Source organism: Thalassophryne amazonica, chromosome 2 (genome assembly GCF_902500255.1).
Source record: "Thalassophryne amazonica chromosome 2, fThaAma1.1, whole genome shotgun sequence".
NCBI classification, from domain to species: domain Eukaryota; kingdom Metazoa; phylum Chordata; class Actinopteri; order Batrachoidiformes; family Batrachoididae; genus Thalassophryne; species Thalassophryne amazonica.
Window position 1 is genome coordinate 13,416,871 of NC_047104.1, and position 25,212 is coordinate 13,442,082.

The window sequence follows — 25,212 nt, forward strand, 5'->3', positions numbered from 1 at the left end:
GGATGTCTTGGTGGCTTCCCTCACTCAGTCACAGCCAAATAGTTGTTAAAAAGAAAATGAGAAGTGTGTGAGAGAGACATGAGGCTGCATGGGCTAACAACCCCCCCCCCCCCCCCCCCCCCCCCCTTAGAACACATCAGGTGGCATTAAAGGCGAGCAGAGCATGCACAATCTGTCTAATTTTAATTTTATTCTTGTGGCCATTACAGTAGAATCACAGCCGTTTGTAGCAGCAGAAATTAAACTGTAACAGGGCAACGCAGTAACTCTGCAGTATTAATCACACAAATGATAAATTCAACAGCATTAATGTGGACACAGGAAACGCTGGTTCTGATTAAAGAATCATCATTTAGTGAAGGCAGAGGTTAATTTTCCGCTGAGAGTTTGTCACTGACCGTCGTCAGGGTCAGCCAACGTCTACTTTGTCCACTCTGCTGCATCAAGACACAACTTTCATCATCCTCATTGAAATGAATCACACATCTGATTCGTCGTCCATTGGACATATTTGAATGCAGTAAAATATTTTTTTTTAATTTGTATCAGTGAAAAATGAGTTATTGATTTGATGTCACAAAACAATATTTTATTCTGGGTTTTGTGTGTGTGTGTGTGTGTGTGTGTGTGTGTGTGTGTGTGTGTGTGTGTGTGTGTGTGTGTGTGTGTGTGTGTGTGTGTGTGTGTGTGTGTGTGTGTGTGTTACTTTTTTGGGGCATTGTATAAAATTCTTGAACAGGCTAAGAGCTTTTATTTTTTCTTCTTTGACTTGTAGAAGATGTCACAACATGGCCATATGTGTTATTATGGATGTGTTTTTAGTAGAGCCCGACCGATATAGATTTTTTGAGGCCGATGCCGATAACTAGATACTATTATTTTTTTAAATGAATAAAATGTTCTTTTTTGGACCCTTAACAAAAAAGGTATGAGCTAAAAGCTGAAGCTTTGTCCTCATATTGATTAACTTTATAACAGAAGAATTTTCAAGTAAAAAAAAAAAAATGCAATTGGAGCAGTTAGAGGGCTATTCAAACGGGCCAACTAATAAGATATCACTCCTGAAAATGATCTTTGCCATATCATGTGAGGTAAATCTGCCCTACGATTGGATTTTGGAAAACCATGTGATGGAGAACCAATTCCAATTGGACACTCACATTGCGCACATCGTCACACATCTTCTATGAGGAGTACCAAGATGGCCAACGGAGTTAACTTTTCAGCAAAAAAAAAAAAAAAAGTTTCTATCTCATATCATTAAAAAGTTATTTACAATTTAGTAAAGCTTGGTCCCAGCCGTCGTATGCGACGGCATCGGCCCCAGAGGGTTAATGTAGAACGGCAGTAATTCCCAGAACCCTTCCGGACGACCAGTGAATCTGAATGTTTCAACCTCTTAGCAGTAAACAAAACTTTTTCATGCTAGAAATAAGGTCTACATAACGTGGGCTTAATAAAAAGCGTGACAGACGCAATGAAGCACATTTGACACATTACTACATAAACTGAGTTAATCAAACTAAGTTGAACTGAAACAGGAGAAATGTGGGGTGAATGTAATTGCAAAGTTATTACAAACAACATCCTTATAAACTTACTTGTATGCTTTTGTCAGCTGATTAGTGCAGTGTGAAGGCAAACTGCTGGGGCCGGTGATGAACACATTTATGCAGGGGTGTAAGCAGATCTTAGTTGAATTGAGTCAGAGCTCCATCTACTGGACAAATGGTGCAAGGACATTTTACATTGCCGACAAACATTATTTCAGTAACTGTTCTGTTTGAGAAATTATCCGCATTCTATCGGCAAAATTTCGGCCGATAGTGAGTACTTTGAAAAGGGCTTATATCGTCCGATAATATCGGCCAGCCGATATATCGGTCGGGCTCTAGTTTTTAGTCTACGCCAGCTTCATTATTTACATTTTGTTAGCTCTAGCAGTACTTTGAAGGTTTTTTCCTTCGGCGTGGCCGCACATTCGGCTTCAGTATCACCTGTGCAAACCACTAAATGCCCAAGTACCAAGAGGTAGGAGGGCTGCTGCTGCAAAAATGTTCCAGACAAGTGAAGGTTTTAGAATGCATGAACACAAAACACAAAAATGGAAGCGATTGTACGGTGCACAAGACGGTACGGTGCCACCAAGACATCTGTGACAACTGAAAGCATCTCAAACCCACAAATTAAAGTTGTCACTCTGCACTCTGAGCTCATAGTGTTTGCTTAGTGAGTTTGGAAATGAAAGAAACTGGCAAACTGATTTCAAGCTATGCGTGACTACAAAGCTCCACACAGAGACACAATAAGAAGGGACTATGTTCTTAGCAGTCCTGTCCATAGGTCTGTGTAGATGTCGTGAACACTGTAGTCTCTCCAGCGGTTTTTACGTATGCATATAAGGAAGATATCTTAAGAACTCCTCATCCGATTGACCAAACTGCTCTCTGTGCTGTCTGCGCACTTTTGAACTGATTTTAAAACCTAACCAAAGGCAACCAGAAAGTAACCCTTTGTGCTCTTGCTTGATTTAGTGTATTTCTGAGTGAAAACAGTCTGTCTTACTGCCAACCACACCTGCTCCTAATCCATCATCAGTCTATCAGCAGGTGGCCGTCAGGTCTACGGAACATTATGTAACCAAAACAATGTAACCAGATTTTAAATCAGTAGGGACATGTGACCATGTCTCACATCTAAAAACGCTAACGTCCTGGAGTGATGGATTTGTACTGTTTCTCGGTTGTTTCTTGTAACTTAATTTTTTTTTCCTTCCTCACAACTGAATGTTTGAGCATGCCCAATATGTGGAAATTGGTCACCGTATACATTGTTATTGGATAACCATCTTGTCTGTGTGTGTATGTTTAAAACCTTAATTTTAGTATTCGAGTGTGAGCAGGAGATGTGACTTAGTAGCTGTTGTTGCATTAGTCTGAACTTTGCCGTTTGTGATGTTTAGCAGGTTTGTCTCATCTCGCATTCATGTTTAATGTTCTCAGCTGGCAAATTTAATGTCCACTGTTGAGAGACGCTGACGGTATACACGGTCCTGCACTGGAGTACAGGCAACCCTGTTTTTGAAGTACAAAATTTCAAATATGTTGTCGGGGTGGGGGGGAGATTACAAAGTGTCCAGCTTTGTATCATCAGATTTTTTAATGAGGGGATGAAGGGGATGGATACATGAACACTTCCAAGTAGCTAAATATGTCTTGCACTAAATTTCCATCCATTTAAAAGAAAATACAAACCATAAGATATGTATGTCTGAAGGAGGCAGTTCTCAAAAGTGATTCGAGGAGAGTAGTGAGGGAAGCCACCAAGACAACCCTGAATGAGCTGTGATTGGAGGGACTTCAGTACAAAGTGTGTCTGTTACATCACCCGATGTAGAGCTTCATGTTCGAGTGGAACACAAGAGGACAAAAAAGTTGGATCAGTTCTAGGCTCAAGTCTCCCATGTGCCTTCTGGCAAACCGGTTGAAATTTCACATCTTAGTAAGTTTTGTCATTTTAAGTATTCTTTAATTTGTATTCCTGGTGGTATTAAATTGTGTACTTTGAGTTTCGGGGAGCCGGTCATTGTGAGCAGGACCATCTGCGGTAGAACGGTTTGACGCTGTCGTGTTTGGGATGCAGCGAGCTGTAGGTGTAGAGAAACTAACGAGTGTGACCGCAATACATTTATAAGCAGTTTTGTCCGTATTTGTGTGGACAGTCTGAGCTCATTCATGTAAACGCAGCAATAACTTCACAGTGCACAACTCCGCAGGCATTGCCAGCCCGTTCAGTTTTCTACATTATTTTAACTGTCTCACTTTCCACCAGTCATCTGTAGCTGGAACATATGGTTGGAGCTTTAAACATCTACAAAGTATGTGCTGCTGCAACAAATCGTTTTAATTTTTTTTTTAATTACCTGTCATTTTGGGTACAAGGTTTTGTGATATTTATGCATCAAAGGTGTTTAGTTGAAAGTACAAGAAAATAAACTACTTTATAGGGACGATGGACGTGATTTCTATAAATTTTTTGTGTGATCAGATGTATGTTTGAGTCTGGGGATGGTTTGTAGTTTACAGAAAAAATTAAGGAGAAACCTTTAAGAGGGAAATCACTCTGCCTGCTGGTTGGTATTTTAACTGTGATCTGATCTTTTTTTATATTGACATGTTATTAAAGCTGATTTTATGAATAAATTTTGACTACATTGACTGGTCACGTGTGTTTATTTTGAGAATTTTTCACCTTTTTTTTTAACCTGTCATATGATCTCAGACCGAGTTAAAAAAACAAACTTCCTCTGTCCAAGTAAAATCATGTTTAATCCACGAGAGGTCGCTGTGCTGTACACATAAAGGCATTCACAGATCATGTCTAAGACCAGCATCTTTTTTTTATCACCTCTGACAGTTTAAGAAATGTATGAACTAAAATCTATGCTCTATTATTTAGTGAAAATGGCATTTAAAGTCTTAAACTTTGTCAGTCAAACTTATTTTTAATCACATAATTTAAAGAAGGTGGCACCTGGAGAGTGCAAACCGCCACCAAGGACACAAATTCTGGAAAAAATGACCTGCTCAAAGGAACACTTTCAAAGTGCTTCAAATCTCAATGGTGGTGGGGGATGTTATGCTGGCTGTCTTTCCTGACATGGACTAGGTAATGTGTTGGGGACGAATGGACCGAAACATAATGTCCTGGAGGTGTTCTGTTGGATTTAGATCAGGTGAGCATGGGGGATCAGTCACTGGTATCTGTTCCTTCATCCTCCAGGAACTTACACACTCTTGCCGCATTGCCCTGCACCAGGAGGAACCCAGGACCCGCTGCACCAGCATAAGGTCTGACAATAGGTGCAAGGATTTCATCTCAATACCTAATAGCAGTCAGCGTTTTGTGTAGCCTGTAGAGGTCTGTCCAGCCTTCCAGGCACCCACCACCAAACCAAACCGGTCGTGCTAAATGATGTTCCAGGCAGCATAACGTTGTCCGTGGCCTCTCCAGACTCTTTCACGTCTGTCACATGGGCTCAGGTTGAACCTGCTCTCATCTCTGAAAAGGACGGCGCCACTGGTGGACCTGCCAATGCTGGTGTTCTATGGCATTCGAGCTCCATGGTGCCAGCTAGTGAGAACGGCCCACTACAGGACGCTGGGCCCTCAGACCACCCCCTATGATTTTTTTTTTTTTTTTTTTTGGTCCGAGACATTCACACCAGTGGCCTGCTGGGAATTTGTAGCGCTGCAGCAGTGTTCATCCTGTTCCTCCTTGCACAAAGGAACAGATACCCATCCTGTTGATTGGTTAAGGACCTTCTACCGCCCTGTCTAGCTGTCCTATAGTAACTGGCTGTCTCTTGGAATCTCCTCTGTGAGCTTGGGGCTGTGCTGGGAGACACAGCAAAACTTCTGCCAATGGCACGTATTGCTGTGCCATCCTGGAGGAGTAGGACTACCTGTCTGACCTGTGTAAGCTCCATGTACGGCACCATGCTACCAGCAGAGACCCTGACCCTATCGAAATGCAAACTAGTGAAAAATCAATCAGAAAAGTTGAGGGTGGTAAAAATGTCAATGGCCTCCACCTATAAAACTGTTCCAGCTGCTCCCATTTCAAGGAAGCCACTGTGCCACTCCACTCATGGTGGAGTGGCACAGAGAATGGTTTTGTTTAAAAGATGTGAAATTTCAGCTACAGGTTCTGTTTTCTTATGAACAGATTCTTCTCTGTTCCACTCCACCATGAAATTGAGAATAGTGATGTGACAGACTGGTGCACCGTAAAGAATTTCTCCAGTCACAGCCACAAGCCTATAACTTCTTCAGCTGCCTCTGTGTCTTGGTAGCTTCCCTCACTCGTCTCCTTTTTTTGCATTTTGTATTTCTAATGATTGGTGTAAATTAAGTTCAACACATTCAGTTAATTGGAAGTGTTTATGTAGCCATCCCCTGAGTTGTCTCAAGAAAACTGGCTATAAAAGTGATGATTCTTATAAAAATGATACTTGCACTTTTTACTAAATGCGATGATCATTTTTCATACATATTACTTTTACATTCATTTTCAGAGCCCATTACAGGCTCTGAAAATGAGGCAGTGTGTACAAAAATAACTAATTCCAAAATGCTAAATGTGATATTTTGGTTCGTCCCCTTGAGCTAAAACAAAGTCAGCACTACAAATACATCTTGATTGTATCTTTTTGACTTTATGCTGGCAGTGTACAGGATTTTTTTTTAAAAGTCACTGTCCATGTACTTATGGACCTGACTGTATATATCAGAAGAGAATCAGACTTCAGTGAAACACGTGAGATTGAGGTGTTTTCAGTGGTGGTGCCAGGAAATTTTTGTTGGGGGGGCTCCACAAAATGTCATTGAAATGAACAATATATAGTAAATTGCTTTATAAATACCAAGGTGATACCTCTAAAATGTGGTATCAATGCGCACACACACAACATTTAGAATGATTGCATTCATCACTTGTTATGCAATATTGAGAAATTCTCAGCGTAAAACTGCAGTTGAGATCCACAAATATGTCAGTCGCTATTCACATTTTTGGCAGATTTATTGGGGGGGGCTTAAGCCCCCCCTTGGCACTACCACTGGGTGTTTTTAATGGCTGATGTCAGTGTGGTGTATTTTGTTGCCATATCGTTGACATTTTATCCATTATATAATTTTTTTTTCCAAGAACAGAAATGGCGCAGTTGTTGCACAATCTGCACTTTAAAATGAATGATATTGCATTGAAATTAATTGTAGTTACTGAATGTTGAATCTTATACAGCTACTTCAAAAAAAAAAAAAAATCACTCTGTGTCAAAGATGAAAGTTTTTTACTTTATATGTATAAATGCAGACATAAACTGCTCTATTTTGTTCACCAAATAAATCCAACAGTACTTTGTTAGTAGTCAAGAAAACCTTTGCAAGGTGAGTTTACTGAAGAATATTTTTGTAAATGAATCCAGATCCTCCAGCAGGTCTTTTTAAATTCTCTTCCCTCACATCATCTCTGCGTCCAAACATTCTTCTTGTGTTCAATGAACACTGTATCAAAATGTCTGTTTTTTTTTCCCTCCATCCTGCAGAGGGTCCAAGTATTGTTTTTCCATTTTATCATTCCTCCACTCATACGCTGCTCACCCTCGTCCAGTCAAACAGCTTGCTGGAGCAGCATTCTGGAGCAGGAAAAACTGTTCCAGGTTTGCAGCACGCTCCATGTGCAGTTCATCCCTGGCTTGAGCTGAACAGGTTCTGGTCTAGTAGAGCTGTAGATCTGCCACATGCAGACCGGAGTGCATGGTTTCATGCCTCAGACAAAGAACCAGGGTCCAAATGGTTCCAGGTGTGTCTGGTGCTGCTGCTGTCTCATCTCTTGTTAAAACTTGGACTTTGAATGATCTGCGAGAGTTTTCCAAAGGAGTCCAACATGTCCACAGCTTCTTCATTATACACCTGTGCTGTGGTTGGCTCAGGCTGCTGTTGGACCTCCAGTCCAGGGGTTGAACCCAGATCCAAGGTGCTGATCCTGGGGAGGAACTGTGCCAGAGCTGGAACATCCTGGTCTCGGCCCTGCAGCCTCTGCCGGTGGCTCCCCAGACTCAGCAGGACTCCGTATTTGACAGAGCTGTAGGTGTTGTAGCCATCAGGTAAGATTTGCTCTCTGAAGGTGCACTCGTCCGTGTTGTAGGAGGACTGTGGAAGGCAGGAGGGACAAATGCATCAAACACTCTGCAGAGCTGCTGAACAAAGCAGCACACTACATGTTAACCACCTTTATTTTATTTTGGTTGTGAATTTTTTTTTCTTGTAATTCAGCATTTGTATCACGTGACAGAACTTTCTTGCAGTGCTGCTGTATTCAGTGAGGACACACCATCAGCTCTCTGTGGACTCATTTGGTCAAAGTGCCCCAGCTGGAGCTCCTCCAGAGTACTTTTTCAAGTAGGTCATGTCAGTTCAGGTCTGGCAGCATGGATCTGTGCAGTGTATCACCACAGCCACAAAACCGTATGAACTAAACCAATACATTTGCATCACTTTTAACCAAAATTGAAGCAACATTAATTTTTGACCCCTGTACAAACTGAAACTGACCTTTGTCACCATTCTTGCTGTTTTTACCTCATAAATCCATAACATTCAGACATAGACAGTCCAAACTATACCTTTTTAGAGTCTTTAGGATCAGACAATTTATCAATATGATTGGAGCATTTTTCAATTTTTATTTTGTAAAATGGCTGCCATGGGTGACATACTGAAAACTCATGAGTTAAGATCCAGTTTTATTTGGAAGACCTTTGGCTATAAGTGTCCCAAATTCTATGCTTTATCACAAAATGCCCAATTGATATGGAAGTCTGACCTAAGCTGCACCACGATAAAGTTTTCATGAATCTTGGGTCGCTGCAATCATCTGGACATGATATGAAGACACTGCCACCCAGTGGACGTGTTTGTGCACATGCAAGACCAGCCGTGCATGACTGCAAATGTCATAAAAAACATTAAAGGGGTAAATCACTTTATAGCTGTCATTTACAGTAAGATATGGTTCAGTGACACCACACGGCTGTTCCAAGCAGACTCTCTTCTGCTAGAAATAAAGTTTTAAAAGATTTCACAGACTGCTGAGTCACCTAAAAATAACCAAAGCAGAGCAATAGAGAGCCTAAAGCCTTGTTTGAGTGTGTAAAGTTTGAATATTTGCACCAGATGGAGATCGTAGCCGCTTACCCAGCAGAAAAGTCCAGGGGAGTTGTTTGTTGTTACAGGGATCAGATTAGAGTCAAACTCCAAGCGTAATCCTGGACCGTGGAATTAAAATGGCAGTGTTTGGATTGGGATGGCGTGCCCACAGATAACGGCCTCTTTCATCAAACAAACATACGTAAATGGTTCGCTGTAAGTTGTTCGTGAGCTGTTTGCCTTGGCCACAAAGAGCCGGGCTCAGGTCAAGGTTGTTGCTCTCGCTGCCAGGTCTTTTCATTCAGGTTTTCACTTTGCAAACATCCTGTCCTGCACCGCACCGGACAAAGGTTGGTGAACCGACTGACTGCTTGGGTGAATGACTGAGTGGAATCACTAAAGTGGCTGATAACGCACGAAAAACGTATGTTGGCCACGTGTGTGTGTGTAAAAATCTTTTGCATAATCTTTTGGGTGTCATAGCCAATAGCCAATATATGTGTTCAAACAAAACACTCAGAAAAACATCACTGCAATGTTCAACATCTTTAAACTTTTGCGGCTTTTTATTTACGGTAGTAATCATGACGAGTCTGCATGTAATGTTTTCAATAATTTGTGACTTTGGTCTATCAACTGGTAGAACTAAAATAGCCAAAAACATATAAATGCAGACCATATTATGGAATTAGTTTATATAAATAATTATGAATTATTGTAAAAATTGTGAAAATTTTTTCACAAATCATTTTTTCTTCCTTTTCTATTCAACCTGCAGACTGACCTCCTTGAACACCTTGCGGTCTATTTTACGAGATTGTGAAGAATTCTTTTGCTCAATACCTATGTTTCTAATCCAAATCTGTTTGAGATTTACTTAATGTGCAATGTTTTTATGACCAAGTTGATTGTATTTTATTTATCACCAACATTCTCATGTTGATGTTAACCTGTCCACTATGATGTGTGCTGCTGCCTTTCTTGGCCAGGTCATCTTTGTAAAAGGTTTCGATCTCAACAGAATTCTACCTGGTTAAATAAAGGCTATTATTATCATTATTTTTGTTATTATTATTATTATATGTACTGGTTATAAAAAAAAATACACCCAACCATCAGTTGTTGCACATGACTTGCAAACTCAAACAAAATCCTGCTTCTTTACAACAATCTTTAAAAAATGGTATTTTATTTAATCTAGAAAACAAATCTCTACAATATGATCTAAATTTAGTAAAATATAAAATAATTCAGTGTGTAAGTATGTAATGAAACACAACTAAATCATTTTTTGTGGCCAGATGAGATTTTGAGATACAAGGTAAGTTTCAAAATGTTTAGTTATTTAAATCATTTAAAAAATGTGTGTGTGTGTGTGTGTGTGTGTGTGTGTGTAGAGATGTGTGAGGGAAGCCACCAAATATACACTCAACAAAAATATAAACGCAACACTTTTGGTTTTGCTCCCATTTTGTATGAGATGAACTCAAAGATCTAAAACTTTTTCCACATACACAATATCACTATTTCCCTCAAATATTGTTCACAAACCAGTCTAAATCTGTGATAGTGAGCACTTCTCCTTTGCTGAGATAATCCATCCCACCTCACAGGTGTGCCATATCAAGATGCTGATTAGACACCATGATTAGTGCACAGGTGTGCCTTAGACTGTCCACAATAAAAGGCCACTCTGAAAGGTGCAGTTTTATCACACAGCACAATGCCACAGATGTCGCAAGATTTGAGGGAGCGTGCAATTGGCATGCTGACAGCAGGAATGTCATCCAGAGCTGTTGCTCGCGTATTGAATGTTCATTTCTCTACCATAAGCCGTCTCCAAAGGCGTTTCAGAGAATTTGGCAGTACATCCAACCAGCCTCACAACTGCAGACCATGTGTAACCACACCAGCCCAGGACCTCCACATCCAGCATGTTCACCTCCAAGATCGTCTGAGACCAGCCACTCAGACTGCTGCTGAAACAATCGGTTTGCATAACCAAAGAATTTCTGCACAAACTGTCAGAAACCGTCTCAGGGAAGCTCATCTGCATGCTCGTCGTCCTCATCGGGGTCTCGACCTGACTCCAGTTCATCGTCGTAACCGACTTGAGTGGGCAAATGCTCACATTCGCTGGTGTTTGGCACGTTGGAGAGGAGTTCTCGTCACGGATGATGCGAAGGAGATGTGTTACACTGCATGAGGCAAATGGTGGTCACACCAGATACTGACTGGTATCCCCCCCCCCAATAAAACAAAACTGCACTTTTCAGAGTGGCCTTTTATTGTGGGCAGTCTAAGGCACACCTGTGCACTAATCATGGTGTCTAATCAGCATCTTGATATGGCACACCTGTGAGGTGGGATGGATTATCTCAGCAAAGGAGAAGTGCTCACTATCACAGATTTAGACTGTTTTGTGAACAATATTTGAGGGAAATGGTGATATTGTGTATGTGGAAAAAGTTTTAGATCTTTGAGTTCATCTCATACAAAATGGGAGCAAAACCAAAAGTGTTGCGTTTATATTTTTGTTGAGTATAGTATGTGTGCACTTATGCAGTTCAGTATTTCTTTTATTATTCTTGTGTTTAGCTATTAAATTTAGACCATGACATAGGGATTTATCATGTATTTTTTTGGTGCTAATTTTAAAAACGAAGGCTCTGTTTCTTTTTTTTGGGGGGGGGGGGGGTTGATATCATTAAAAAACATTATATATATTGTGCATACTTTATATAGACATATTTACATCATAGTGTTTGATAAATTGCATTGTATGTCATTGTGAATAGCTAAAAACAAAAATTACACAGGGTATTTTAAAATTATGTATGTGGTAAACTACGTGTGATATCAAATATCTCAGTGAAAATTCATCAGCTGCATTTATTTTAAATATATCTGTCTATATTATTATATTATATAATATTATATTTTCTTTCCTGGTTGGTTTTGCAGATTGTGGACAAAATTTATTGTTGGGGTAAATGGGCTGCATTTATATAGCGCTTTTCCATCTGCATCAGACGCTCAAAGCGCTTTACAAATAATGTCTCACATTCACCCTGATGTCAGGGTGCTGCCATACAAGGTGATCACGACACACCGGGAGCAATAGGGGTTTAAGGACCTTGCCCAAGGGCCCTTAGTGATTTTCCAGTCAGGCTGGGATTTGAACAGAGGCTCTTCTTGTCTCAAGCCCAACGCTTAACCACGAGAGCATCACCTCCCCTAAATGGGGGGGTTATGTACCTTGGCAAAATGGTCTCAATTAATTCTGCTCTGAAACAACAAGTGTAATAATACAGATTTTTGCCTCAGACTAGCTTGCGGCTATGTTTGCAGGTTTTAATAATTGAGCCATAGTTTTCTTTGATGATCTGAGCAACAATAAAACACCAATATTTGGCTAACTTTGAACCTGGTGAACTGGGCTCAAAATATATGCAAAGTAGAATATTGCAACATATAATACTTCTGGTCTATAGAGAATCCTGGTAAGTCGATTTATAGCAGATCAGTGATTAGTTTAAATGTCCAGTCTCTCAGAATTGCTTTTGATACACATCACATCACAATCACAGTATTTTGACTGATAAGCTTTAGCTGTGGGTGGGTATCCCTGGGCACTGCGACAGACTGGCGTCCTGTCCAGGGTTTACCCTGCCTCACTCCATATGAATGCTGGGATAGGAGCCTCCAGCCCATGATCCTTAATTGGAGTAAGTGGATATAGATTATGGATGGATAGATGGGTATCTCTGGGTCAGCCTTGCAGTCGTTCTTCTCTGGACTCTCAAGATTTTCTGTTGGCAGTTTTACACTGTCATCTGATTTGTGGTGCACCCCAAGGTTCAGTCAGTGGTCCTATTTTGTTCAGCCAGTTGCTTCCCCTTAGACAGCTAACTAGCCATTTTAAAGGAATTTTCTGTAACTGGTATGCAGATGATATTCAATTATATGTATGTCTCATTAAAATCTAAAAACAGTCACACTTAAAATCTTACTTACCTGTCTACACGTCATAAAATACTGGATGGCTGCACATTTCTTGCAATGTAAAGGTGGAATTTTTTTTATTATTATTATTTTAATTTATACCCCTCCTGGTGTTATCCTTAAGATATTTGATGGTCTCAGGTGTCTCAGTTCATTCATCTATAGTAATCTAGGGTCCTACATGGGCCACATTCTAACTCTGGACCATGTTGTTTTATTTGCTCTTGGGTGTAGCTGAGAAATATTGTAAAGTAAATGGACTCAATGTATACACCACTTCTCCATCTGAATCAGAAACTTAAAGCGCTTTAAAATTATGCTGCACATTCATCCATTCACACAGACACACCAATGTCAGGGTGCTGCCTTGCAAGGCAGTCAACCACACACTTTGAGCAACTTGGGGAGTTTGGACCTTGCACAAGGGCCGTTAGTAATTTTCCAGCCAGATGAGGGCTTGAACCAAGGATACTCTGGTTTCAAGCCCACCACTTAACTACTAGACCATCACCTCAGGCCCATCACCAAGCTAAGACACACTGTGTCAAAATCAGAGATGGAATTATTATAATTATTATTACTTTTTTTGGTGTCCCATCTTGGTCATTGTAATTCCCTCCTCAACTGCCTCAGCAAAACATCTTTGCATCATCTTCAAGTTGTCCAAAACCTTCCTGCTAAATGTTTTACCAGGTCCTCTATATGTTTATGTGTGACACTGACTGCTCCTCACTGGCTCCACATTAATTTCAGAATTGAGTTTAAAGTCCTTGTGATCACCTATGAGCCTCTCTAGGGTCAGGGTCCTGCCAACATCTGCAGATCTGCAGGTGGATGTTCCCAGCTGACCTCTACGGTCTTCTGATCAGGGTTCTGCTTGTTATTCCCAGAATGAGGTACAAAACTAAAGGTTGTTGCTCCTAAACTTTAGACCTGTGAGTTTTAAGACCTGACAGCACTGGACACATTTTAAAAGAAACAACTTGTCCTTATGTCATTCTTATACCTAATTTTACTCTCTCTTTTGTTCCCCTGTGCACCAATGAAGCAGAAAAGCAGGGTATTGTAATCAGTCCTGTGTGTATGTGAGTGTCTATCTGCCTGTGAACAAGATCATTAAAAACCAGTTACATGGATTTTCATCAAACTGTGTGGGAACATTGCTTTGGCTGATATCTCAAGGTGGTTAACTTTTCGAAAGGATGAGCCAAACATCAAGGTAAGTAAAAACAATGGTGTAAAAAAACATGCTTTCTGCTGCATCTCCACCACCAATACTTGGTGTCATGATGAAATCATAACAGGATGTAGTTTTACATCCTCATTGAAGACAACTTTGGATGCTGTAGCTCCTCTGAAAAAGAGAGCTTTAAATCAGAAGTGCCTGACTCCGTGGTATAACTCACAAACTCATAGCTTAAAGCAGATAACCCGTAAGTTGGAGAGGAAATGGCGTCTCACTAATTTAGAAGATCTTCATTTAGCCTTGAAAAAGAGTCTGTTGCTCTATAAAAAAGCCCTCCGTAAAGCTAGGACATCTTTCTACTCATCACTAATTGAAGAAAATAAGAACAACCCCAGGTTTCTTTTCAGCACTGTAGCCAGGCTGACAAAGAGTCAGAGCTCTATTGAGCTGAGTATTCCATTAACTTTAACTAGTAATGACTTCATGACTTTCTTTGCTAACAAAATTTTAACTATTAGAGAAAAAATTACTCATAACCATCCCAAAGACGTATCGTTATCTTTGGCTGCTTTCAGTGATGCCGGTATTTGGTTAGACTCTTTCTCTCAGATTGTTCTGTCTGAGTTATTTTCATTAGTTACTTCATCCAAACCATCAACATGTCTATTAGACCCCATTCCTACCAGGCTGCTCAAGGAAGCCCTACCATTATTTAATGCTTCGATCTTAAATATGATCAATCTATCTTTGTTAGTTGGCTATGTACCACAGGCTTTTAAGGTGGCAGTAATTAAACCATTACTTAAAAAGCCATCACTTGACCCAGCTATCTTAGCTAATTATAGGCCAATCTCCAACCTTCCTTTTCTCTCAAAAAGTCTTGAAAGGGTAGTTGTAAAACAGCTAAACTGATCATCTGCAGAGGAATGGTCTATTTGAAGAGTTTCAGTCAGGTTTTAGAATTCATCATAGTACAGAAACAGCATTAGTGAAGGTTACAAATGATCTTCTTATGGCCTCAGACAGTGGACTCATCTCTGTGCTTGTTCTGTTAGACCTCAGTGCTGCTTTTGATACTGTTGACCATGAAATTTTATTACAGAGATTAGAGCATGCCATAGGTATTAAAGGCACTGCGCTGCGGTGGTTTGAATCATATTTGTCTAATAGATTACAATTTGTTCATGTAAATGGGGAATCTTCTTCACAGACTAAGGTTAATTATGGAGCTCCACAAGGTTCTGTGCTAGGACCAATTTTATTCACTTTATACATGCTTCCCTTAGGCAGTATTATTAGACGGTATTGCTTAAATTTTCATTGTTACGCAGATGATACCCAGCTTTATCTATCCATGAAGCCAGAGGACACACACCAATTAGCTAAACTGCAGGATTGTCTTACAGACATAAAGACATGGATGACCTCTAATTTCCTGCTTTTAAACTCAGATAAAACTGAAGTTATTGTACTTGGCCCCACAAATCTTAGAAACATGGTGTCTAACCAAATCCTTACTCTGGATGGCATTACCCTGACCTCTAGTAATACTGTGAGAAATCTTGGAGTCATTTTTGGTCAGGATATGTCATTCAAAGCGCATATTAAACAAATATGTAGGACTGCTTTTTTGCATTTATGCAATATCTCTAAAATTAGAAAGGTCTTGTCTCAGAGTGATGCTGAAAAACTAATTCATGCATTTATTTCCTCTAGGCTGGACTATTGTAATTCATTATTATCAGGTTGTCCTAAAAGTTCCCTGAAAAGCCTTCAGTTAATTCAAAATGCTGCAGCTAGAGTACTAACGGGGACTAGAAGGAGAGAGCATATCTCACCCATATTGGCCTCTCTTCATTGGCTTCCTGTTAATTCTAGAATAGAATTTAAAATTCTTCTTCTTACTTATAAGGTTTTGAATAATCAGGTCCCATCTTATCTTAGGGACCTCGTAGTACCATATCACCCCAATAGAGCGCTTCGCTCTCAGACTGCAGGCTTACTTGTAGTTCCTAGGGTTTGTAAGAGTAGAATGGGAGGCAGAGCCTTCAGCTTTCAGGCTCCTCTCCTGTGGAACCAACTCCCAATTCGGATCAGGGAGACAGACACCCTCTCTACTTTTAGGATTAGGCTTAAAACTTTCCTTTTTGCTAAAGCTTATAGTTAGGGCTGGATCAGGTGATCCTGAACCATCCCTTAGTTATGCTGCTATAGACTTAGACTGCTGGGGGGTTCCCATGATGCACTGTTTCTTTCTCTTTTTGCTCTGTATGCACCACTCTGCATTTAATCATTAGTGATTGATCTCTGCTCCCCTCCACAGCATGTCTTTTTCCTGGTTCTCTCCCTCAGCCCCAACCAGTCCCAGCAGAAGACTGCCCCTCCCTGAGCCTGGTTCTGCTGGAGGTTTCTTCCTGTTAAAAGGGAGTTTTTCCTTCCCACTGTAGCCAAGTGCTTGCTCACAGGGGGTCTTTTGACCGTTGGGGTTTTACGTAATTATTGTATGGCCTTGCCTTACAATATAAAGCGCCTTGGAGCAACTGTTTGTTGTGATTTGGCGCTATATAAAAAAAAAATTGATTGATTGATTGATGTTTGTTCAGAATATGCAAGGTTGGGATCAGCTCCCTAATGCCTTTGATGATGTATGTTTCTATTTTTATCTTCTCTTTGAGGCACTTTGTAACATCTCTACATTTTTTAAATAAAGTACTGACTTATTTACAGTGCATCCGGAAAGTATTCAGCACTTCACTTTTTCCACATTTTGTTATGTTACAGCCTTATTCCAAAATGGTTGAAATTCATTTTTCCCCTCAAAATTCTACTCACAACACCCCATAATGAGAACAGGAAAAATTGATAAAAAAAAAAACAAAAAAAACTAAGAGATCATATGTACAGTTTTGCTCAAAAGTTTACATACCCTGGCAGAATTTTTGCTTTTTTTGGCCATTTTTAAGAGAATATGAATGACAACACAAAAACTTTTTTTCCACTCATGGTTAGTAGTTGGGTGAAGCCATTTATTGTCAAACAACTGTGTTTCCTCTTTTTAAATCAAAATGACAAGAGAACTACCCAAATGAACCTGATCAAAATTTTACATACCCCTGTTCTTAATACTGTGTATTTCCCCCTTTAACATCAACGACAGCTTGGAGTCTTTTGTGGTAGTTGTGGACGAGGCTTTCTGGTGGTAAAACTGCCACTGAATATGTTTCGGACTTTATTTACATAAATTACAAAGAAATACAAACAATATGGCATTCTATGGTAAATCTGCATGGAGTAGACAGTTCTCAAAAACCAAGTGAGTGTGCAAGAAGTAGAAGAGTGAGGAAAGCCACCAAAACACCCAGACAACCCAGAAGACATTATAGGCTTATGTGGCTGTGATTGGAGAAATTGTGCACAGTGCAAGCTTTGCATTTTGCATCACTACTCTTAGCTTCATAGTGGAGTAGAGCAGAGAAGGATTTTCTTTCACCAAAACAGATCAAATCCAGGCTTGCATCTTAGATGTACTATCTGGCAATTTGTAGGTAAACTTTCAGGTCTTCTTTTTAAGAAAATCCTCCTCTATACCACTTCGTCATGAAGATGGATAACTGGTGATGCAAAATACAAAGCTGATGAGTGAAATGAGTGAAAAAAAGTTTTTGTATTGTCATTCATATTCTCTTAAAAATGGCCAAAAAAGCAAAAATTCTGCCAGGGTATGTAAACGTTTGAGCACAACTGTACATAAATATGATGCTACAAGCTTGGTGCACCTATCTTTGGGCAGTTTTGTCTATTCCTCTTTGCAGCACTTCTCAAACTGCCTCAGGCTGGATGGGGAGCATCGGTGCACAGACATTTTCAGATCTCTCCAGAGATGTTCAATCGGATTCAGGTCTGGGCTCTGGCTGGGCCACTCAAGGACATTCACAGAGTTGTCCTGAAACCACTCCTTTGATATCTTGCCTGTGTGCTTAGGGTCATTGTCCTGGTGAAAGATGAACTGTTGCCCCAGTAAATGGACTGCATTTATGTAGTGCTTTTCCATCTGCATCAGACGCTCAAAGTGCTTTACACATCAAATGCCTCACATGTACCCCGATGTAAGGGTGCTGCCATGCAAGGTACTCACTACACACCGGGAGCAACTAGGGGATTAAGGACCTTGCCCAACGGCCCTTAGCGATTTTCCGTTCAGGCTGGGATTTAAACCAAGGATCCTGTGGTCTGAAGCCCAACGCTTAAGTATGAGACCATCACCTCCCCTGTCTGAGGTCAAGAGCACTCTGGAGCAGGTTTTCATCCAGGATGTCTCTGTACATTGCTGTATTCATCTTTCCTTCAATCCTGACTAGTCTACCAGTTCCTACTGCTGAAAAACATCCCCACGGCATGATGGTGCCACCACCATCCTTCACTGTAGGGATGGTGCCTGGTTTCCTCCAAACATGGCGCCTGGCATTCACACCAAAGAGTTCAATCTTTGTCACATCAGACCAGAGAATTTTGTATCATGGTCTGAGAGCCTTCAGTTCATTCAAAATGCTGCAGCTAGAGTACTGACGGGGACTAGAAGGAGAGAGCATATTTCACCCATATTGGCCTCTCTTCATTGGCTTCCTGTTAATTCTAGAATAGAATTTAAAATTCTTCTTCTTACTTATAAGGTTTTGAATAATCAGGTCCCACCTTATCTTAGGGACCTCTTAGTACCATATCACCCCAATAGAGTGCTTCGCTCTCAGACTGCAGGCTTACTTGTAGTTCCTAGGGTTTTTAAGAGTAGAATGGGAGGCAGAGCCTTCAGCTTTCAGGCTCCTCTCCTGTGGAACCAGCTCCCAATTCAGATCAGGGAGACAGACACCCTCTCTACTTTTAAGATTAGGCTTAAAAGTTTCCTTTTTGCTAAAGCTTATAGTTAGGGCTTGATCAGGTGACCCTGAACCATCCCTTAGTTATGCTGCTATAGACTTAGACTGCTGGGGGGTTCCCATGATGCACTGAGTGTTTCTTTCTCTTTTTGCTCTGTATGCACCACTCTGTATTTAATCATTAGTGATTGATCTCTGCTGTCTTCCACAGCATGTCTTTTTCCTGATTCTCTCCCCTCAGCCCCAACCAGTCCCAGCAGAAGACTGCCCCTCCCTGAGCCTGGTTCTGCTGGAGGTTTCTTCCTGTTAAAAGGGAGTTTTTCCTTCCCACTGTCGCCAAGTGCTTGCTCATAGGGGGTCGTTTTGGCCGTTGGGGTTTTTCTGTAATTATGCAGCCGACGCGACGCTCTGCCACAGGAAAAACACCTCTGTTGGAAGACTTAAGGACAAGTTGGAACATGTCCTGCCTGTTAAGCAATTTCTCATATACTCACTCCACTGAAAGCCATCAAAAGCCGCCTGGATTTTACAAATGGTTATCAACACGGAGGTGTTTTTCCTGTGCCGCCGCACCGCGTCGGCTGCATCCCGACGCGCGGATCCGTCTGCACGTCTTTCATTAAAAAAATCTCCTTTAACAGTGGAATATCCGGATAAAATGCTGAAACCGACTTCTTCTGAAACTTCTCTATTCTCTCACGACGTCCTGGATCAATAGAGCCTGAAATGTGGAGGTTTTCAGCTTGAACAGGCTGACGACGGCGGCTGAGAGCGCTGAGCGACGTCTCGCACTGTGGGAAGTCCTTAAAGCGACAGAATCACCTCAAAATCTCTCATCAGCCGTTAAAATTTTCACTGAAAACCAGCTTAATTTTTCGAACCGTGTCCACTTCGATGTGTCTCACAGGTTTAGAAAAAATTTTGATCAAACAACGTGCCAGTCTCTCAGCAACTTCTCAGACAAAGGAATTCCGACGAGGGGCTGGACGACTCCTCCCACAAGGAGTGCTCACAGGCGAATGACGTCACCGACAGGCGTGGAAAAACTCACACATGCGCACGAGGGTTCAAGCATGTCTGACGTAAAAACATATGAATGAAATCCATATAGTTTTTGAAAAAAATAAAAAGGACCGTTACTTTATTGACAGCCCTCGTATATATATATATATATATATATATATATATATATATATATATTTGTTTTTGTTTGTCTTTTTTAAAGTGATCCACAGCTGTATATAATTAAAGTGGCCACCTCATTCTGTATGCAGAACGGCACCACGCGCAAAAGAGCGATTTTGCAGAAATAAATGGACAAACAAAGTTAAAAGTGAGATTATGGTGTGAAAATGACTGTTTAAAGCCAGGGAAAAAATAAAGCCAGCAAGCCACGGATGGAAAGGAAGCCAGTGAGAAGGAGCACAGAGGCGGCTGTCCAGGAATGGAGAACAGCTGCGCGCACGCAAAAGAGCGATTTTGCAGAAATAAACGGACAAACAAAATTAAAAGTGGGATCACGATGTGTGTGTTTAAAGCTGCAGAAGAAACAAAACCAGCGAGCCGCGGAGCCAGTGAGGAGCACAGAGGTGGCTGTCCAGGAACCCTTGGTTCGGTTCTAGCTGGTCTGGTGCATTACAGGTGGACAGCAGCCTGGCGCACAGCGCACAACCGCTGTACTGGAGCATCTATTTTTGGACTGCATTTAAAAAATGTGAATCTTTAAATGCTGCTGTGAATTGAAAACCCACAATTTAAAGGGACCAGGTGTGGGAGGGCTGGAGGTTTGGACCAAACCCATGCCTCAACATGCTCCATCACTGCGTTATCACGGCACTATCACAGCACTACGTGGCTTAGAGTGGCTGAAGCGAGCCATTCGAGGTTCTAATGACAGGTCGGTCATGGCTCACGAGAGGCTGCTACGTGACACATGCGGGGTACAGAGTTATTGGTTTGCTCAACCAATAATTTGCAGCATTTTTTTGCCAAAATTGGAGCAACTTTTTAACATTTGACACTAATTCTTGATGTTTTTACCCCTAACCCCATATCACTGAGTCATAGGTAGTCCAAACTATACATTTTTGGAATCTTGATGATCAGACAAATAATGTGGTATACTTTTCAATATGCCTAGAGCATTTTTAAATTTTGACCCATGTGTCATCATCCATTGACCCATACCTGGCTATAGCTCCCACCCCGGGATGTCTATCATACATTTTTGTGTAGGCCATGGTATACTGACGCTTCAATGTAAATGTCTTTTGGCCACCTTAAGTGGTACAGACAACCTGCTTGGTTGTGGTATACTTTTCAGTATGATTTCAATATGTTTGGAGCATTTTCAAATTTTGACCCCTGCGTAATTCTTCAATTTACCACTACCTGGCCGCCGATTGAAAATTCAAGTGGCCAGTCAGTATTTTGAAAAATAATGTATTTTGATCGACATGCTGGACCAACGTTACTTTATTTCCATCCCGTATGAAGAATGCAAAAAGAGGAGGTGTGCTAGGAACTACACGGTGCCAGACCCTCCCAGCCTGTTTGACAGCCACATCTGGCCCATGTATCTGAAACACAAAAAGATATACCACTCTAAGGAGTATATCTAAGGAGGAGTAATGTCTAAGGAGTATTTATACCAAAGTTCGTGTTTGTATCACCGTTTGAAGGATTGTTTTGGTTGTCTGCTGCAGTTGGCAGCACGATGGATTAGTGGTTAGCACTGTTGCCTCACATCAAGAAGGTCATGGGAGCGATTCCGGCCTGTGGCCTTTCTGTGTGGACTTTGCATGTTCTCCCTGTGTATGCGTGGGTTTCCTCCAGGTGCTCCAGTTTCCTCCCACATTTAAAGACATGCAGGTTAGGTGAATTGGAAACTTTATAATTGTCCAGGTCTCCCGTGCAAAAGAGATCCCGATCTCAGTGGGACTAACCTGTTTAAAGGTTAAATTAAACTCCAGTGTCCGCTGTCATGTCTTTGGTTGTTTACAGTACAAAGCAAATTAACCCGTATTCAGGTGAGCGATCTGCCATCAGACCAGATTCTTTTCTCATCCTTTGTGAGGTTTGTACAAAGTGCCATATATTTGCCTTTTTTTTCTAGTAACCCTCTAAAGGTATGAGTGGCATTCAGGCCAAACAGCCTGGTTAAAGTCACCATCACATTCCAGATAATCCTCCTGCATTTATGTGATCAAAGCCTTTGTCACAAAAGCAGCGGGTGAACTGTATTCATTCCTCAATAGTCTGACAGAATTTTGTTTCTAAGAAAAAATGTTTTAGACAGAAATCCTTACCAACGTGTAAAGCCTCCCGTTGTGCTCGATGCAGAGAAACCGTCTCGTTGCTACTCCTTTGATGACAACACAGCCTGGACCCACCGGCTGGATCTCCATCAAGCCTGCAGTCACACATCCATTAAAAATATGAATCTCCCATCAAATCTTCTCCAAATTTGACTTTCCATCAAGCAGCTTGTGGAGGTCTGTTTTAACTTGGGAGTTTGGTCATGGCTGACTTACTGTGCAGGTTCTGGTCTGCAGAACCATGGATCTGCCCGTCCTCGTTGATCAGCAGGTGCATGCCATTCTTGGCAGCGTACAGATGCCTGAGCCGGACCACTTGGCCCCAGCCATGGGTGATGTGGGGGCCCTGGTCAAGCAGTGGCAGGCAAACAACGCCGACAGCAAACAGCATGTTTGCAAAGCAGAGAGTGAAAACTAGAAGCAGCATGATTCCTCAGTAATGTCTCTGCTGCTGGTCCCCTCAGCTGGACGTGTGTTTCATCAGTCCAGCCTTTTAAACATGGCCCTTATCAGCTGCAGATAACCCTCTTTCCTAAAAGGAGTTCCCAGAAACTGACCATAACACACCCCTGCACCGCGTCCAACTGGATCATAGCTCTCTGTTGACTCGAGGCGAGCCCTGACTCAAGCCCTTCTCTGGTCTCACACCTTCCATCATTCCATCATTAACCAGTGCACTGTTCTGTAGTGGGGATCATTTGAGTCAGCTTTTGAACATGGTGGAGAAGGAATTACATAAATTTAAACTATCACTTCATCTTGGTAAAACAAAGTGTATTGTTATATTTGGAAATAAGTCCAGGAATTCAAGTAGAAGCTTAACAATACATGACGCTGAAACTGGAATTGTAAATGAAACTAAATTTCTTGGAGTAATTATTGATGATAAATTAGGTTGGAAAACACATAAATTATGTTAAATCCAAAATATCAAAATCCATTGCAATTCTGCACAAAACTCAAGATTTCCTCTCTCAATATTCATTAATTACTTTATATTATGCATGAATAGCTCCATATATGACATATTTTATTGAGGTTTGGGGAACACATATAAAACTAACACTAATTCAATATTTCTATTGCAAAAGAAAGCCATAAGAATTATCAGTAATAAATCTTTGCAGGATCCAACCAACTCATTATTTATTTGCTTAAATATTCTGAAATTTAGTTAGCTGATTATATTGCAATACAAACTATGTACAAAGCAAAAAAACATCTACCTCAACATGTCTAAAATCTGTTTAAAATGAAAGACTTCAGTTATAATTTGAGAGGAATATTAATATTTGATAAACCAAGGACACAAACTATTGTAAAAAGTCACTTTGTCTCTTTAAAAGGAGTGAACATTTGGAACAACTGTCCCAAACGTATTAAATTATGCTGTACTCTAGTCAGCTTTAAAAGACTTTATTAAAAACTACATAATTTGTGGTTACAGTATGGACAGTTAAGTTGGGGAAGGTGATGGTCTCGCCGTGCTTCAAGCCTTGGGCTTGAGACCAGAGGATCTTCAGTTCAAATCCCAGCCTGACCATAAAATCACTAAGGGCCCTTGGGCAAGGTCCTTAATCCCCTAGTTGCGCCCAGTGTGTAGTGAGTACCTTGTATGGCAGCACCCTGACATCGGGGTGAATGTGAGGCATTATTTGTAAAGTGCTTTGAGCGTCTGATGCAGATGGAAACGCGCTATATAAATGCAGTCCATTTACCATTTGATTTTGTACTATTATTTTTTGGATTGCACAATGTGCGCGATTGCTTATTTTGTTTTGATGGCATATTTAAGTTCATTGATTATCTTAAAATGTTTGTGTTTTGCTTGTACTGCTGGTTTTGCGTTTGTTATGAGGAGTAAATTTTACTGAGGCAAAAGGGATAGGCGTATATAAGCCTTTTCGGTTACTTAGGTCAACTGAGAAATCAGTTTTGTTTTATTTTGTACTGAAAGTTTCTCTTTGTTTCTTTGCACCAAAATAAAACTTACTCATTCACCACTGGAGTGTCATACAAGATGGAATTCTAAAATGAGAGCCAGGACTTTGTCCAGATCAACACAACACTACAGAACTACATATGAATTGTCAGCTGTCTACTTTCAATGCTGTGCACAGCACTGAGATCTCTATTTCTGAAGGTTTATTCTGAATAAGGCTCTTGGACCATAGAGAGAGGCTCAAGAAATGCCTGTGAGCCAAAGATCTTCTGCAACTGGGATTGAAACGAGGTGACACTATAGTTACAGGAAGTACTGAATGAAGTCTATGTGGCCTTCCACTGATATGCTTATGACATGACCAAAACAGAGTTGGTCCATTAATCCAGGAGGGCTAAGGTAAGATAAGGGCAGTTCATCTGTCTTTAAAAGTATATGGCCACTAAGCTTTTTAAGATTCAAGGCATGGAAAGAATTTTCTTTGGCACCACCATAATTGTATTGATTAGCCTTATAGGGGATTCATAGTATGACATTGCCAACATGATCAAACTTCACGTTCTCTACAAAAAAATTATAAAAAGGTTCCTTTGAAGGGGTAAATTTTCAAAAGAACAGATGGTCTTGAACTACTTACGGTGGCGGCAATAGAGACCAATACAGTCTATAACAGTGACAGATCACATGGGGACTTCCCCAGAATTGCAGAAGGATGTTGGGAAGCAAACAGTGACAGTCAATTGGAGTAGAGAGGCACAGTGACATCTGCTGGCTGCTCTCTCTCTGATTACTGATCCAACATTGTGGAAAAAGCTCCAAAACTGCTGTGTTTCTGTGTAAATCTAACATGTTTCTTATATATTATGTAAAAGCTAGAGAGGAAGACACGCTTTTTTATAACCTGATAAAACCTCTGAAGTGATTTACAAGACATATCACTGATGTCAGTGTGCACGCTACGTGCATGCACATCACCCGCAGTCAAAGGTAACTTTTGGCCTCAAAAGCTCCTGCATGCACTCACACGCATGTCATCCTGCAGACTGCATTAAAAAGAAAAGAAAATATTTGTTATGGAATTCCCCAGATAAATATATTCTCTTCACTGAAATGAGCTGTAATTTTATAAGATGTTTTAAAAAATAAGCCTACATTATAATGCATGGAATTTAGTAGA

The 25,212-nt window shown here is 40.8% G+C and overlaps 1 protein-coding gene and 1 long non-coding RNA gene across 2 annotated transcripts; both read right to left on the reverse strand.

Moving 5' to 3' along the window:
* Positions 1-1,973: 1,973 nt before the first annotated feature.
* Positions 1,974-23,524, reverse strand: LOC117522388 (fibroblast growth factor 19-like). The gene is made up of 3 exons (XM_034183784.1): positions 22,310-23,524; positions 22,085-22,188; positions 1,974-7,715 (listed from the first exon to the last, which is right to left on the reverse strand). Exons 1-3 carry the CDS (start codon positions 22,518-22,520, stop codon positions 7,389-7,391), a joined length of 642 nt encoding a protein of 213 aa, XP_034039675.1. The 5' UTR covers positions 22,521-23,524; the 3' UTR covers positions 1,974-7,388.
* LOC117522398 lies at positions 7,839-20,983 on the reverse strand. The gene is made up of 2 exons (XR_004564212.1): positions 20,860-20,983; positions 7,839-8,188 (listed from the first exon to the last, which is right to left on the reverse strand). It is a non-coding gene; the product is annotated as an uncharacterized LOC117522398 (long non-coding RNA).
* Positions 23,525-25,212: the final 1,688 nt, after the last annotated feature.